The sequence below is a fragment of the Eleutherodactylus coqui genome, chromosome 6 (assembly GCF_035609145.1).
Source record: "Eleutherodactylus coqui strain aEleCoq1 chromosome 6, aEleCoq1.hap1, whole genome shotgun sequence".
NCBI classification, from domain to species: Eukaryota; Metazoa; Chordata; class Amphibia; order Anura; family Eleutherodactylidae; genus Eleutherodactylus; species Eleutherodactylus coqui.
Genome location: NC_089842.1, coordinates 32,151,598 through 32,166,056, shown reverse-complemented (window position 1 = coordinate 32,166,056; position 14,459 = coordinate 32,151,598). Strand labels below are relative to the sequence as shown.

At 48.2% G+C, this 14,459-nt stretch overlaps 1 protein-coding gene across 2 annotated transcripts in view; it reads right to left on the bottom strand.

Moving 5' to 3' along the window:
* The window catches only part of LOC136632008 (phospholipase A2 inhibitor and Ly6/PLAUR domain-containing protein-like), a 63,320-nt gene that overhangs the window by 35,749 nt on the left and 13,112 nt on the right, over positions 1–14,459 (bottom strand). For both annotated transcript variants that reach the window (XM_066606541.1, XM_066606542.1), the window contains one exon: positions 10,516–10,662. In XM_066606541.1, the coding sequence (XP_066462638.1) occupies positions 10,516–10,662 (147 nt within the window). The remainder of the gene's footprint in view (positions 1–10,515; positions 10,663–14,459) is intronic.

Sequence of the window (14,459 nt, the reverse complement as noted above, 5' to 3'; positions counted from 1 at the left end):
AGTAGAGGGAGATAATGACCTCACGTGATCTAGACTCTATGCTTCTCTTAATACATCCCAGAATTGTGTTTGCCCTTTTGACTGCTGCATCAAATTGTTCACTCATGTTCAGTCTATGTGCTTTTTTTTTCATTTTTCTTGCCCAGATGTAGGGCTTTGCATTTCTCCTTGTTAAATACTATTATGTTAGTCGCTGCCCACTGTTCAAGCTTTTCTAAATCTTTTTGAATACTCTCTCTCTTCCCTAGTGTTGTCTTTCCCTCCTAGCTTTGTGTCGTTGGCAAATTTGATCAGTTTCCGGTCATTTCTCTCTTCCAGATCATTTATAAAAATGTCGAACAACACTGGGCCAAGGACAGAGGCTTGTGAGACCCCACTTGATACATTATTCCACTTGGATGTGCAGTCATTTATGACCACTCTTTGAGTATGATCACTTAGCGAGTTGTGAATCCACATAACAGTTGCCCTGTCAATTCCATATTTGGTCATTTTTTTCAGTAAATATGGTATGAGATACTTTGTCAAATGCTTTACTAAAGTCAATATACTATATCCACCGCATTTCCCTGATTAACCCAGTTGGTGATTCTGTCATAGAAGGAAATTAGATTAGTCAGGCAGTACTTGTTTGTTACAAACCCATGCTGGCTCTAGTTAATTACTCCATTTTCATCCAAGTACTTGCATACATGCTGTTTAATCATTTGTTCAAAGATCTTTCCTGGTATTGAAGTCAGGCTCACAGGCCTGTAGTTTTCAGGATCCACCTTCTTCCCCTTATTGAAGATAGGAGCAATATTTGCCCTTTTCCAATCTTCTGGGACTTCTCTAGGAATTTTCAAAGATTATAGCGAGTGGTTCAGCAATTACCTCCGCTGCTTCCTTTAGTATCCTAGGACGTAATTCCTCTGGACCTTCAGACTTGTATTAGTTTAAGTTAGCTAATAGAGATGAGCGAACGTACTCGTCCGAGCTTAATACTCGTTCGAGTATTAGCGTGTTCGAGATGCTCGTTACTCGTAACGAGCACCACGTGATGTTCGGGTTACTTTCACTTTCATCTCTGAGACGTTAGCGCGCTTTTCTGGCCAATTGAAAGACAGGGAAGGCATTACAACTCCCCCTTGCGACGTTCAAGCCCTATACCACCCCCCTGCAGTGAGTGGCTGGCGAGATCAGGTGTCACCCGAGTATAAAAATCGGCCCCTCCCGCAGCTCGCCTCAGATGCGTTGTGACATAGCTGAGGGAAAGTGCTATCGTGTTGGAGCTGCTGTAGGGAGAGTGTTAGGAGTTAGTGTAGGCTTCAAGAACCCCAACGGTCCTTCTTAGGGCCACATCTAACCATGTGCAGTACTGTGGAGGCTACTTTTTGCAGTGTTTTTTTTTTTTTTGGTATATCGGCCGTGCAGAGCATTGCGCCCTGCAGTAATCCTCCAGGGACAGAATTGTGTAGGCAGGGCCAGAAGACATACATTATTGATTGAATATACGCAGTTGGCCTTTTCAAAAAAATATTGGGCAAAAAATCTATTTGGCCTGCCTGTCACTGTGCTGCTCAGTGTTCTGGGTCTGTGTGTGCTGGGTGTAGTACTTCAACAAAAGCATATGCAGGCAGCTAAGTGTTACAGCAGGCGTGCGCCAAATTATTTCCTGGCGTTCCGTAAACGAAGTCAGCCTCCAACCACAGGCCAATAAGCGGCACATTTAATTACAGCGTTCTGTTTCTGCACTACTGCTAATACACCATGCTGAGGGGTAGGGGTAGGCCTATAGGACGTGGACGCGGGCGAGGACGCGGAGGCCCAAGTCAGGGTGTGGGCACAGGCCGAGCCAGTGCGGTGGCCAGGGGTAGAGGCAGGGCCAGACCGAATAATCCTCCAACTGGTTCCCAAAGCGCCCCCTCGCGGCATGCCACCCTGCAGAGGTCAAGGTGCTCTACGGTGTGGTAGTTTTTCACAGAGACGCCTGACGACCGACGAACAGTGGTGTGCAACCTTTGTCGCGCCAAGATCAGCTGGGGAGGCACCACCACCAGCATGCGCAGGCATATGATGGCCAAGCACCCCACAAGGTTGGACGATGCCCGTTCACCGCCTCCGGTTTGCACCACTGCCTCTCCCCTGTGCCCCAACCTGCCACTAAGTTTCAACCCCCCTCTGAGGACACAGGCAGTACCGTCTCCTGGCCTGCACCCACACCCTCACCTCCGCTGTCCTCGGCCCCATCCAGCAATATCTCTCAGCGTAGCGTCCAGACGTCGCTAGCGCCACTGTTTGAGCGCAAGTACGACGCCACGCACCGGCATGCTCAAGCGTTAAACGTGCACATTGCAAAATTGATCATCCTAGAGATGCTGCTGTATAGGCTTGTGGAAACGGAGGCTTTCAAAAGCATGATGGCGGCAGCGGCCCCGCGCTACTCAGTTCCCAGTCGCCACTACTTTTCCCGATGTGCCGTCCCAGGCCTGCACGAACACATCTCCTGCAACATTGTACGCGCACTCACCAACGCGGTTACTGCCAAGGTTCACTTAACAACAGACACGTGGACAAGCACAGGCGGGCAGGGCCACTATATCTCCCTGACGGCACATTGGGTGAATTTAGTGGAGGCTGCGACAGAGTCAGAGCCTGGGACCGCTCACGTCCTACCCACCCCCAGAATTGCGTGCCCCAGCTCGGTGGTGGTATCTGCGTGGGGTGTATGCTTCCTCCACTAAACCACCCTCCTCCTCCTCCTACGCAACCTCTGTCTCGCAATCAAGATGTGTCAGCAGCAGCACGTCGCCAGCAGTCGGTGTCACGCGGCGTGGCAGCACAGCGGTGGGCAAGCGTCAGCAGGCCGTGCTGAAACTACTTAGCTTAGGAGAGAAGAGCCACACGGCCCACGAACTGCTGCAGGGTCTGACAGAGCAGACCGACCGCTGGCTTGCGCCACTGAGCCTCCAACCGGGCATGGTCGTGTGCGACAACGGCCGTAACCTGGTGGCGGCTCTGCAGCTCGGCAGCCTCACGCACGTGCCATGCCTGGCCCATGTCTTTAATTTGGTGGTTCAGCGCTTTCTGAAAAGCTACCCCCACTTGTCATACCTGCTCGGAAAGGTGCGCCAGCTCTGCGCACATTTCCGCAAATCCAACACGCACGCTGCCACCCTGCGGACACTGCAACATCGGTTTAATCTGCCAGTGCACCGACTGCTGTGCAACGTGCCCACACAGTGGAACTCTACGCTCCACATGTTGGCCAGACTCTATGAGCAGCGTAGAGCTATAGTGGAATACCAACTCCAACATGGGCGGCGCAGTGGGAGTCAGCCTCCTCAATTATTTACAGAAGAGTGGGCCTGGTTGGCAGACATCTGCCAGGTCCTTGGAAACTTTGGGGAGTCTACCCAGATGGTGAGCGGGGATGCTGCAATCATTAGCGTCACCATTCCCCTGCTATGCCTCTTGAGAAGTTCCCTGCAAAGCATAAAGGCAGACGCTTTGCGCTCGGAAACGGAGGCGGGGGAAGACAGTATGTCGCTGGATAGTCAGAGCAACCTGATGTCTATATCTCAGCGCGTTGAGGAGGAGCATGAGGAGGAGGGGGAAGAGACAGCTTGGCCCACTGCTGAGGGTACAGATGCAGCTTGCCTGTCATCCTTTCAGCGTGTATGGCCAGAGGAGGAGGAGGAGGAGGATCCTGAAAGTGATCTTCCTAGTGAGGACAGCCATGTGTTGCGTACAGGTACCCTGGCACACATGGCTGACTTCATGTTAGGATGCCTTTCTCGTGACCCTCGCGTTACACGCATTCTGGCCACTACGGATTACTGGGTGTACACACTGCTCGATCCACGGTATAAGGAGAGCCTTTCCACTCTCATTCCCGAAGAGGAAAGGGGTTCCAGAATGATGCTATACCACAGGGCGCTGGTGGACAAACTGATGGTAAACTTCCCATCCGACAGCGCTAGTGGCCGAAGGCGCATTTCCACGGCCCAGGTAGCAGGGGAGGCGCAGAGATCAGGCAGCATGTACAGCGCAGGTAGGGGAACACTCTCTAAGGCCCTTGACAGCTTTATGGCTCCCCAGCAAGACTGTGTCACCGGTCCCCAGTCAAGGCTGAGTTGGCGGGAGCACTGTAAAAGGATGGTGAGGGAGTACGTAGCCGATCGCACGACCGTCCTCGGTGACGCCTCTGCCCCCTACAACTACTGGGTCTTGAAGCTGGACACGTGGCCTGAACTCGCGCTGTATGCCCTGGAGGTGCTTGCTTGTCCTGCGGCTAGCGTCTTGTCAGAGAGTGTGTTTAGTGTGGCTGGGGGAATCATCACGGATAAGCGTACCCACCTGTAAACCGACAGTGCCGACAGGCTTACACTCATCAAGATGAACAAAGCCTGGATTTCCCCAGACTTCTCTTCTCCACCAGCGGACAGCAGCGATACATAAACAATACGTAGGCTGCACCCGCGGATGGAAGCATCGTTCTCTATCTCCATCCAAAACGGGGAGCTTTTTGCTTCATCAATCTGTGTATAATATTCATCCTCCTCCTCCTGCTCCTCCTCCTGAAACCTGACGTAATGACGCCGAACGGGCAATTTTTCTTAGGCCCACAAGGCTCAGTCATATAATTTTTCTAAACAATTTTTATACGTTTCAATGCTCATTAAAGCGTTGAAACTTTCACCTCAACCAATTTTTATTTTAACTGGGCTGCCTCCAGGCCTAGTTACCAATTAAGCCACATAAACCAAAGCGATTAATGGGTTTCACCTGCCCTCTCGGTTGGGCATGGGCAATTTTTCTCAGGTACATTAGTACTGTTGGTACACCAATTTTTGTGGGCCCTCGCCTACAGTGTAATCCAATTAATTTTTTGCCCACCTGCATTACAGCTGACGTAACATCAGCTGTGATGGGCAATGCAATGGGATATTTTTATGTACCGCCGGTGGGTTCCAGGGAGCCACCCATGCTGTGGGTCCACAGGGAGTTGTAAATGCATCTGTGTCCACTTCTAAAGAACCCCAGTCTGACTGGGGCATGCAGTGTGGGTCGAAGCCCACCTGCATTAAACATGACATTATTACCTCAGCTGTGATGGGCAATGCAATGGGATATTTTTATGTACCGCCGGTGGCTTCCTGGCACCCACCCATGCTGTGGGTCCACAGGGAGTTGTAAATGCATCTGTGTCCACTTCTAAAGAACCCCAGTCTGACTGGGGCATGCAGTATGGGCCGAAGCCCACCTGCATTTCATCTGACATTAGCTCTGCTGCCCAGGGCACTGCAATGGGATACATTTATGTACAGTGGGTGGGTTCCAGTGAGCCACCCATGCTGTGGGTGCACACGGAATTCCCATTGCGGAGTTGTACCTGCCTGTGACTATTTATAAAAAAGCTCGGTCTGACTGAGGCATGCAGACACCTTGACAGAATGAATAGTGTGTGGCACATAGGTTCCCCATTGCTATGCCCACGTGTGCAGCTCCAGATGGAGGTGGCACAGGATTGGATTTCTCATTGCTTCTGTACAGCATTGTGGGTTATCGCCCCGCCCCTTTTAAAGAGGGTCGCTGCCTAGCCGTGCCAACCCTCTGCAGTGTGTGCCTGCTTTTCCTGTGGCAGACGCACTTAAAAAAAGACATGAGGGTGGCGTGGCATGAGGGCAGCTGAAGGCTGGGCAGGGACAGTTTGGTGTGCGCTGTGGACACTGGGTCGTGGGGGGGGGGGGATTTGGCAGCATGTAACCCAGGAGAAGTGGCAGCGGAGTGTCATGCAGGCAGTGATTGTGCTTTGTTGGAGGTAGTGTGGTGTTTAGCTAAGGTATGCATTGCTAATGAGGGCTTTTCAGATGTAAAATTGGTTGGGGGCTTAATAGTGGGACCTGTGAACTTGAGATGCAGCCCAACATGTAGCCCCTCACCTGCCCTATACGTTTCTGTGTCGTTCCCATCACTTTCTTGAATTGCCCCGATTTTCACAAATGAAAACCTTAGCGAGCATTGGCGATATACAAAAATGCTCGAGTCGCCCATTGACTTCAATGGGGTTCGTTACTCGAAACGAACCCTCGAGCATCGCGAAAATTTCGTCTCGAGTAACGAGCACCCGAGCATTTTGGTGCTCGCTCATCTCTATTAAATAACTGTTCCCTCACCATCTCTCTGCTTATAGATAGCCTGCCTTCTTTTATTCCCTCAATAGAACAGGGAAGATCAGTTGATGTTCCATCTACTTTCTGAGAGAAAACAGCTACAAAATAGGAATTTAAAAGTTGGGCCTTCTCAACATCATTTTTAACCAATTCACCATTTTCATCTTGTAAGCATCCAATAGCATCTTTGACTTGACTTTTGCTTTTGACATATCCCCAAATCCTTTTGTTGTTGCTTTTGGCCTCTGTTGCAAGCATTAATCCAACAAAAGCTTTAGTTTTTTTTACTCTTGCATTAGTTACTGCAGACCACATGATATTCTTCTTTAGATATCCCCCCCTCTTTCACTTCCCTTCCCATATTGTTTTAGTTTAAAGCTCTCCTAATGAGTGACAAGATCATTGCAGCACCAGTATTGCTTTTAGCTGCTCTTGACTGGGCTGCACCCGTTCATCAGAATCGTTCTTGACATCCTGTTCCCACTCCTTTTGACGAAGAGTGTTTTTGCCCACAGTATATCCGTTCACTTGATGTTTTTGCTCAATCTCACCATTCTCTGTATGCTCTGCACACTGCTACACAAAACCTCCTACTAGGTTGTCAGTGAAATCCTGCTCTCGACTAGTCTAGCACTGATGAACAGAACTTTTTAGAAGTTGCTTATGTCCCATTTACACGGGACAACTCTCATTTAAACGAGTGCACAAGCGAGTCACGTCACCGCTAATTGTTCACGCTCGTGCAGAATGTTTAGGCAGGCAGATTATTTCTGAGGATCGCTACCTTCATGCTCACTTCTCCCTCAGTGCTTCATATTCTATGCAATGATTTTTATGCAGGCTGAAACTGAGCGACAAACGAAAAACAAGCAGTGGACGAAGACTTCGCGTTTAGATGTAATGATTATCGTGCACTCTTTTGATCAAATTTTGTACAACAATTGTTACATGTTCATTATCAAGAGGCAGTGTGAGTGGTTGTTTTATTGGTGTCTTGCACAGGTGTTATTGGCTCCTCCATTTGGTAGTCAGCTACCTGCATGGTGAGAGGAGGATGCATCTATATGCACTCCTCAGTCAGTAAGTAACGGTTATTTTCTGTGATTATTTTTAATTCTTGATTTCCCCTTCTGTGATGCATTTATATTAGTGTAGGGACCCACTACAACGCAAGGAACCGTGAAGTGGTTAGTGGGCTCATGTATCTTGGCCAACATCCAACCAATGCCTTGCATTTATTATCTATCATTTACATGCAGTGGGATATTAAGACTCCAGGGGGAGCCCAGGGTGGCAGTACCAATGTGGTTCACTGTTTGAAATGCAGGGCAACCCGCCGAATTATCATGGCGTCATTAATAGGTTGCTGGTCTGCATGGTGAACTACATATATCAGAATGGTCTGGCACCCTGTATCCACTATGTGTGGGAGTGTACACCAAGCATCCACCCCCCTCATTATCAAGAGGCAGTGTGAGTGGGTGTTTTATCGGTGCCCTCACAGGTGTTATTGGCTCCTCCATTTGGTAGTCAGCTACCTGCATGGTGAGAGGAGGATGCATCTATATGCACTCCACACCCAGTAAGTAACGGTTATTTTCTGTGACTGATATAACTTTAGGTCTATTTAAAACTTTTATCGCATAAACCTTTGATAACAGTTGAGATTCTGCTGCACTGATAGTTCCCTGGGGTTACAGTAGCATTTAATAAGGCTGCAAAATTGGTGACATATTGTGTTTTACCTTCTGTTTTTGCAAGATTATGCTTATATTTTTGTGATTGTTCTTTGCCATTCAGGTTGCCTACCCACTAGCGTTTTTTTTACTGCGAAATTCGCAGCGTTTTTTTTTTCTTCAGGGGTCTTTGGGCTATGGGAGATGTAAAGCTAAAATCGCGATCGCGCAAAATCGCGATATCGCGGTAAATCGCGATTTTGCGCGATCGCGATTTTAACATTACAAGTCCCATAGACCCCTGCAGGAAAAAAAAACGCTGCAAATTTCGCAGTGAAAAAAAAACGCTAGTGGGTAGGCACCCTAAAAAGGCATAATATCTACAAGATTACTTGGTTTCTCTTGCTAACAAAAATACATGATGTTATTAAAAGCTTTCGGACCTACTCAGGGTCCTTCATCAAGGCATAATGAAACAGATCTCGATGTGGCATACTTATACAAATGTACAGACATAGTGAGACTAATTTGCACTTAAAACAATACCAGACAAGATGAGCAGAGAAGTAAATACATTCCCTGGTATGCAATGTGACAGTTTAATGATCTCCAAACTGTTGTTAAGGGGTCACAGGTCTGTGTGTTGTCTCTCCTTCGGACCTGCACGTAAGGAAGATGGAACAATACATCTGTATTGCCACCTATTGGATGGCAGCATTCCTTCAAATCAATGTAAGAACGTTTTACCAAGTTTGAAGAACAATGATTAGGAATAGCAGCCCTTCTGGGTGCTCTCATTGGGGAGAGACAATGCCATCCCCTGACCCACTTACCCTCCAGGTGTCTCCTCCCCTTTCACCCCCAGGTGTCTCCTACCCTTCACCCCCCCCCCCCCCCCCAAAGGGTAACCCCCCTTTCTCCAAGGACACCTCTCCTGACCTCATTCAGACCTTTCATATTCTCCATTGATGCAAGAACCTCACTCAGGACCTTACATCGATCTGTCCGTGCCATTTTTTGAGCTACTTGTTCCAGGTGACCCTCCTTAGCCTCCTTTATATGAGTCCATGAACCACCTCTGGTCACCCTTGAGGAAGACACTGTATAGTGGTGATATGTGAGGGGTCTTAGCCGCACCCCCCTTTTGCTCTGGTTAATACTTTATGCTTTGACTGACCATGCTTTGGCTGACTCCGTGACTCGAGGTGGGCTGCTTTGCATATAGCGCGAGGCACACTGAGCTTTTACAAAAATAAGGTAACTGCTTGCTGTAATAGACATATGTGCAGTTTATGTGTAATATGCCGGGGAGTGCTATGGGGCCAGTTTAGTATGGATAATGTTGGTGACAGAATCTCATTAACACCTTTGTAGTGACTTTGTAAGTGATACATACCTAAGATATGAGTTGTGTTTTCATGTTAGTAATATTTTGCACTTTGGTGTATAATAATGTGCATGGCTCCAGATATCTAACGTCTTTCCAGAGATTTTGTAAGTGATGTTTAAGGGGATACAGTTTATAGGGGTCACTGTTTATTATAGAAGTCTGCTTTTCCCCTTATAACACCATCTTATGCTTTTTACATGTTTTTAATTGGTCTCTGGTTTTTTACATGTGCTGATAATAAAATGTATTACTAATTTTGGGGTTTTTTAGAGATGAGCGATCGTACTCGGATAAGCACTACTCGTCCGAGTAATGTGCCTTATCCGAGTACCGCTGTACTCGTCTTGAAAGATTCGGGACGCGCTGCGGACCGGGGAGCTGCAGGGGAGAGCGGGGAGGAACGGAGGGGAGATCTTTCTCTCCTTCTCTCCCGGCCGCTCTGCCCCGCTCCCCGCTGCGACTCACCTGTCAGCAGCGGAGCGCCCCGAATCTTTCAAGACGAGTACAGCGGTACTCGGATAAGGCACATTACTCGGACGAGTAGTGCTTATCCGAGTACGTTCGCTCATCTCTAGTGTTTTTCTTTATTGTTCTCTTATAAAGTTTAATTGTGCCTTCTTGTACATTTTGTTTGAGCTGATAATCACACACAATGCTGATGACTAGAGATGAGCGAACGTACTCGGTAAGGGCGATTTCGCAATCGAGCACAGCGATTTTCGAGTACTTCACTACTCGGGTGCGCTGTGGGTGAGCGGGGGTTTGCAGCGGGGAGTGGGGGGGAGAGGGAGAGAGAGAGGGCTCCCCCCTGTTCCCTGCTGCTACCCCCCACTCCCCTCTGCAACCCCCCACCCCATAGCGCACCCAAGTACTTTTCACCCGAGTAGTGAAGTACTCAAAAATCACGGTGCTCGATTGCGAAATCGCCCTTACCGAGTAAGTTCGCTCATCTCTACTGATGACAGAATGGCATGTCACCATTGTGGGCAGTGATTGGCTGAGGTGGTGACGCATCAAAATGAAGTATAACTGTTTGAGTGGAGTAAACAGATGGTTAACAAACAACTGGCATGGGAGCCATGGGGGATTTTGAAAGGAGATTCTCAAATTTTTGGCTACTGTAACTAGCTCAGTATTGTGAAGATCTGAGTGATAGTGTGCCACGTTACCGAAGGCATCTGTAATCATACGGAATGGAAATTCAGCTGTGTTAGTAAACTAGGAGCTGTAAAGTCTATGAAGAATTTACCAATCCACATTTATATGTAGTACAAAACCGTAATGGATGACTTACATGTGGGAAGAGTGGGAGTACAGTCGTCAGAGCTGCAGCATGAACTGCCAATCCCAAAATGTCTATTCATTACGCTCATGGTGCCACTGTGGTTGCATTCAGATGAAGGTATGCATCCCCTGAGCAGCGATTCGCTCCTCACTCCCTCTACAAATAGAAAGATCAAACATTTTTCTTACTAAAATTTCACCATTCCATTACTGGCAGCATTTTTTGCAAATTGCACCTCCAGGGTTCAGATTTTTGACGTGTACATATAAAACCTATATTTTAAATAAAAGAATCATACTGGCCCCTGTATCTATATATTTTCTGAGAGTAGACACCTGATGCATTGTCAAAATGCCACTGTTGTATAGAGAACACAGGCGCCTTCACGCAATTTTGTGTCAAATATTTTTATCAGTTGCCGTTCCTTGGTACAAGTTTCTCCCAGTTCCCAGGTATGCCAGGATTTCCTGTAAAGCTCAACATTGTAATAAGTGGTCAGTCAGTAAGAATAATAGCTAAGAAGCAAGAATCAGCACAGCAAACACTAATACAAAAACTAAGAACTCACTGTTAGATTACAGGATATAAAATGCAAGTAACCAAAAGAGGAGGATGAAGATGATTAAATTGAAACTGACAAAGGAGACTAACAAAGATCACATGGAACAGAAATAACTAGAGGAATCCTGTCCCTAATGCTGTCTATCTAAGCTCTTCCTGATACTGTCGCTAACACCAGACACCCATGTCCCTAAGTAGCCTTCAGTAATCCCTATCTGAAATACTGTCCTTGAAAACAAGATGGCACTAGGAACCAGGTAAGAAACCAAACACGCAAGCAGAATAATAAACAAGGGAAGTCAGAATCAAACAGGGAATGGAAAGACAAAGGCCACAAATCTAGGAAACAAGATGGGTCTAGACAACCATAGGAACAAATTCACACTACCAAGGACAATCTAGACTAAAACAAGGCACTAGAACTAAGCAAGGAATATTGGATATAAATGCACATTGTTACTGCTATTACCAGCAAGCACACTGCAGAAGCCAAGGATACATCACGGGATTCTAGCCAATGAGGAACTACTGGAGTCTCTAAACAAGACTGAGTAAGCAGTGAGGTTAGAAAACAGGACATGATGGTCCAGTAGAAGAATTTGTGCTGATCATAACACCAGTGTGAAAGGTTTGGAAGATGCCCGAAAATGGTGATCATTTTGGTCTTATCATGGTGCTATTACAAGTTCGTTCTGATTCTCTGGTTCTCAATATTTGGCTATTCCTGACAATGTCCTGTCTCCACTTCTAACCATGGCTTGTTATACTGACTACTAGAGATGAGCGAGCACCAAAATGCTCGGGTGCTCGTTACTCGAGTCGAACTTTCCGCGATGCTCGAGGGTTCGTTTCGAGTAACGAACCCAATTGAAGTCAATGGGCGACTCGAGCATTTTTGTATATCGCCGATGCTCGCTAAGGTTTTCATTTGTGAAAATCTGGGAAATTCAAGAAAGTGATGGGAACGACACAGAAACGGATAGGGCATGCGAGGGGCTACATGTTGGGCTGCATCTCAAGTTCACAGGTCCCACTATTAAGCCACAATAGCGGCAAGAGTGCCCCCCCCCCCAACAATTGTAACTTCTGAAAAACCCTCATTAGCAAGGCATACCTTAGCTAAGCACCACACTACCTCCAACAAAGCACAATCACTGCCTGCATGACACTCCGCTGCCACTTCTCCTGGGTTACATGCTGCCCAACCCCCCCCCCCCCCCGCACGACCCAGTGTCCACAGCGCACACCAAAGTGTCCCTGCGCAGCCTTCAGCTGCCTTCATGCCACACGCTGGCCTCATAGCCACACCACCCTCATGTCTATTTATAAGTGCGTCTGCCATGAGGAGGAACCGCAGGCACACACTGCAGAGGGTTGGCAGGGCCAGGCAGCGACCCTCTTTAAAAGGGGCGGGGCAATAGCCCACAATGCTGTACAGAAGCAATGAGAAATCCAATCCTGTGCCACCTCCATCAGGAGCTGCACACGTGGGCATAGCAATGGGGAATCCATGTGCCACACAGTATTCATTCTGTCAAGGTGTCGCATAGCTCAATCCACACTGCAAGGGGAAAGCCATCAGCGCTCTGCCCCCTACCCAAGTCAGTCAGTGCCTTTGTGCCAGACAGGTCAAACACCGCAATGGGAACTAAGTTTGCACCAACAGCATAGGTGGGTCCTAGGAAACCCAAGACATGAACCAAAAATTGATCTGAGCGGCCAAACATGGCAGACCTGCCCCGCGCCCACGGCATAGGCCTCGGCCCACAGATTCAGCAATCTTAGGCTGGAAGCGGACTTTCACTGCACCCAGGACATAGACCTCTGCACAAACCCTCAGCAATCGCGGGCCTACAGCGGACTCCAATGCTAGCGTAGCTGTGCACGTCTCATTAGCGCTGTATTGATCCTGTAGTTTGTCCCAATACAGTGCCCCGGATAGTAGAGCTAACGTCAGATTAAATACAGCTGGACTTTGGCCCACACTGCATGCCCCAGTCCAACCGGGGTTCTTTATAAGTAGACACAGGCAGGTACAACTCCGTGTGGACCGACAGCATGGGTGGGTCCCAGGAAGCCACCGGCGTTACATAAATAAATCCCATTGCATTGCCCAGCACAGCTGAGGTAATGTCAGATTAAATACAGGTGGGCTTCGGCCCACACTGCATGCCCCAGTCTGACCAGGGTTTTTAATACATAGACACAGGCAGGTACAAATCCCTAATGTGAAGTCCGTGTGGACCCAAAGCATGGGTGGCTCCCTGGAACCCACCGGCGGTACATAAATGTATCCCATTGCAGTGCCCTGCTCAGCAGAGCTAACGTCAGATACAATACAGGTGGGCTTCGGCCCACAGTGCATGCCCCAGTCAGACTGGTAATATGTACCTTAACAGTAACCGCGTTGGTGGTAATGTGGTGGTGACTGCGGACCTAGTAGCGCGGTTTTATTTAGTTGGTTTTCGGAATGTGGCCAGGATTAAGTGGGCCGTGGCGGGGGGATGGTGGGGGGGCTCTCTTGTTGTGTCGTTAAAGGTGAAATTCTTGGACTGCCACCAGACGGACCAATGCAAAGGTATTTGCCAAGAATGTTTTCATTGTTGAAGGAGGAGGGGGATGTTTTTGAGGCACTACGTGTCCTCTTCACGTGTCCGTGGTTATATGCACCTTTATAGTAACCGCATTGGTGGTAATGTGGTGGCGACTGCGGACTTAGTAGCGCGGTTTTATTTAGTTGTTTTTCGGAATGTGGCCAGGATTAAGTGGGCTGTGGCGGGGGGGTGGTGGGGGGGCTCTCTTGTTGTGTCGTTAAAGGTTAAATTCTAGGACTGCCACCAGACGGACCAATGCAAAGGTATTTGCCAAGAATGTTTTCATTGTTGGAGGAGGAGGGGGATGTTTTGGAGGCACTATGTGTCCTCTACACGTGTCCGTGGTTATATGCACCTTAACAGTGACCGCGTTGGTGGGAAATGGCCTCGCCGCCATCATGTCTTTGGGAAGCCTCCGTTTCCACACCCCTGTGACATAGCATTAGCAGCGGTATAGGCAGAGCCCAGAATTAGTAACATTTCAGCGGTAGCATTAGGGACAGGCCCCAGTAACATATCACTAGCAGCATTATAGGGGGAGCACAGTATTAGTTCCATTTCAGTAGTAGTAGCAGTCCAGACAGGCCCCAGTAACAATTCCGAAGCAGCAGTATAGGGGGAGCACAGTCTTAGTTCCATTTCAGTAATAGTAGCACTCAAGACAGGCCCCAGTAACAATTCCGAAGCAGTATAGGGGGAGCGCAGTCTTAGTTCCATTTCAGTAATAGTAGCACTCAAGACAGGCCCCAGTAACAATTCTGAAGCAGCAGTATGGGGGGGAGCACAGTATTAGTTCCA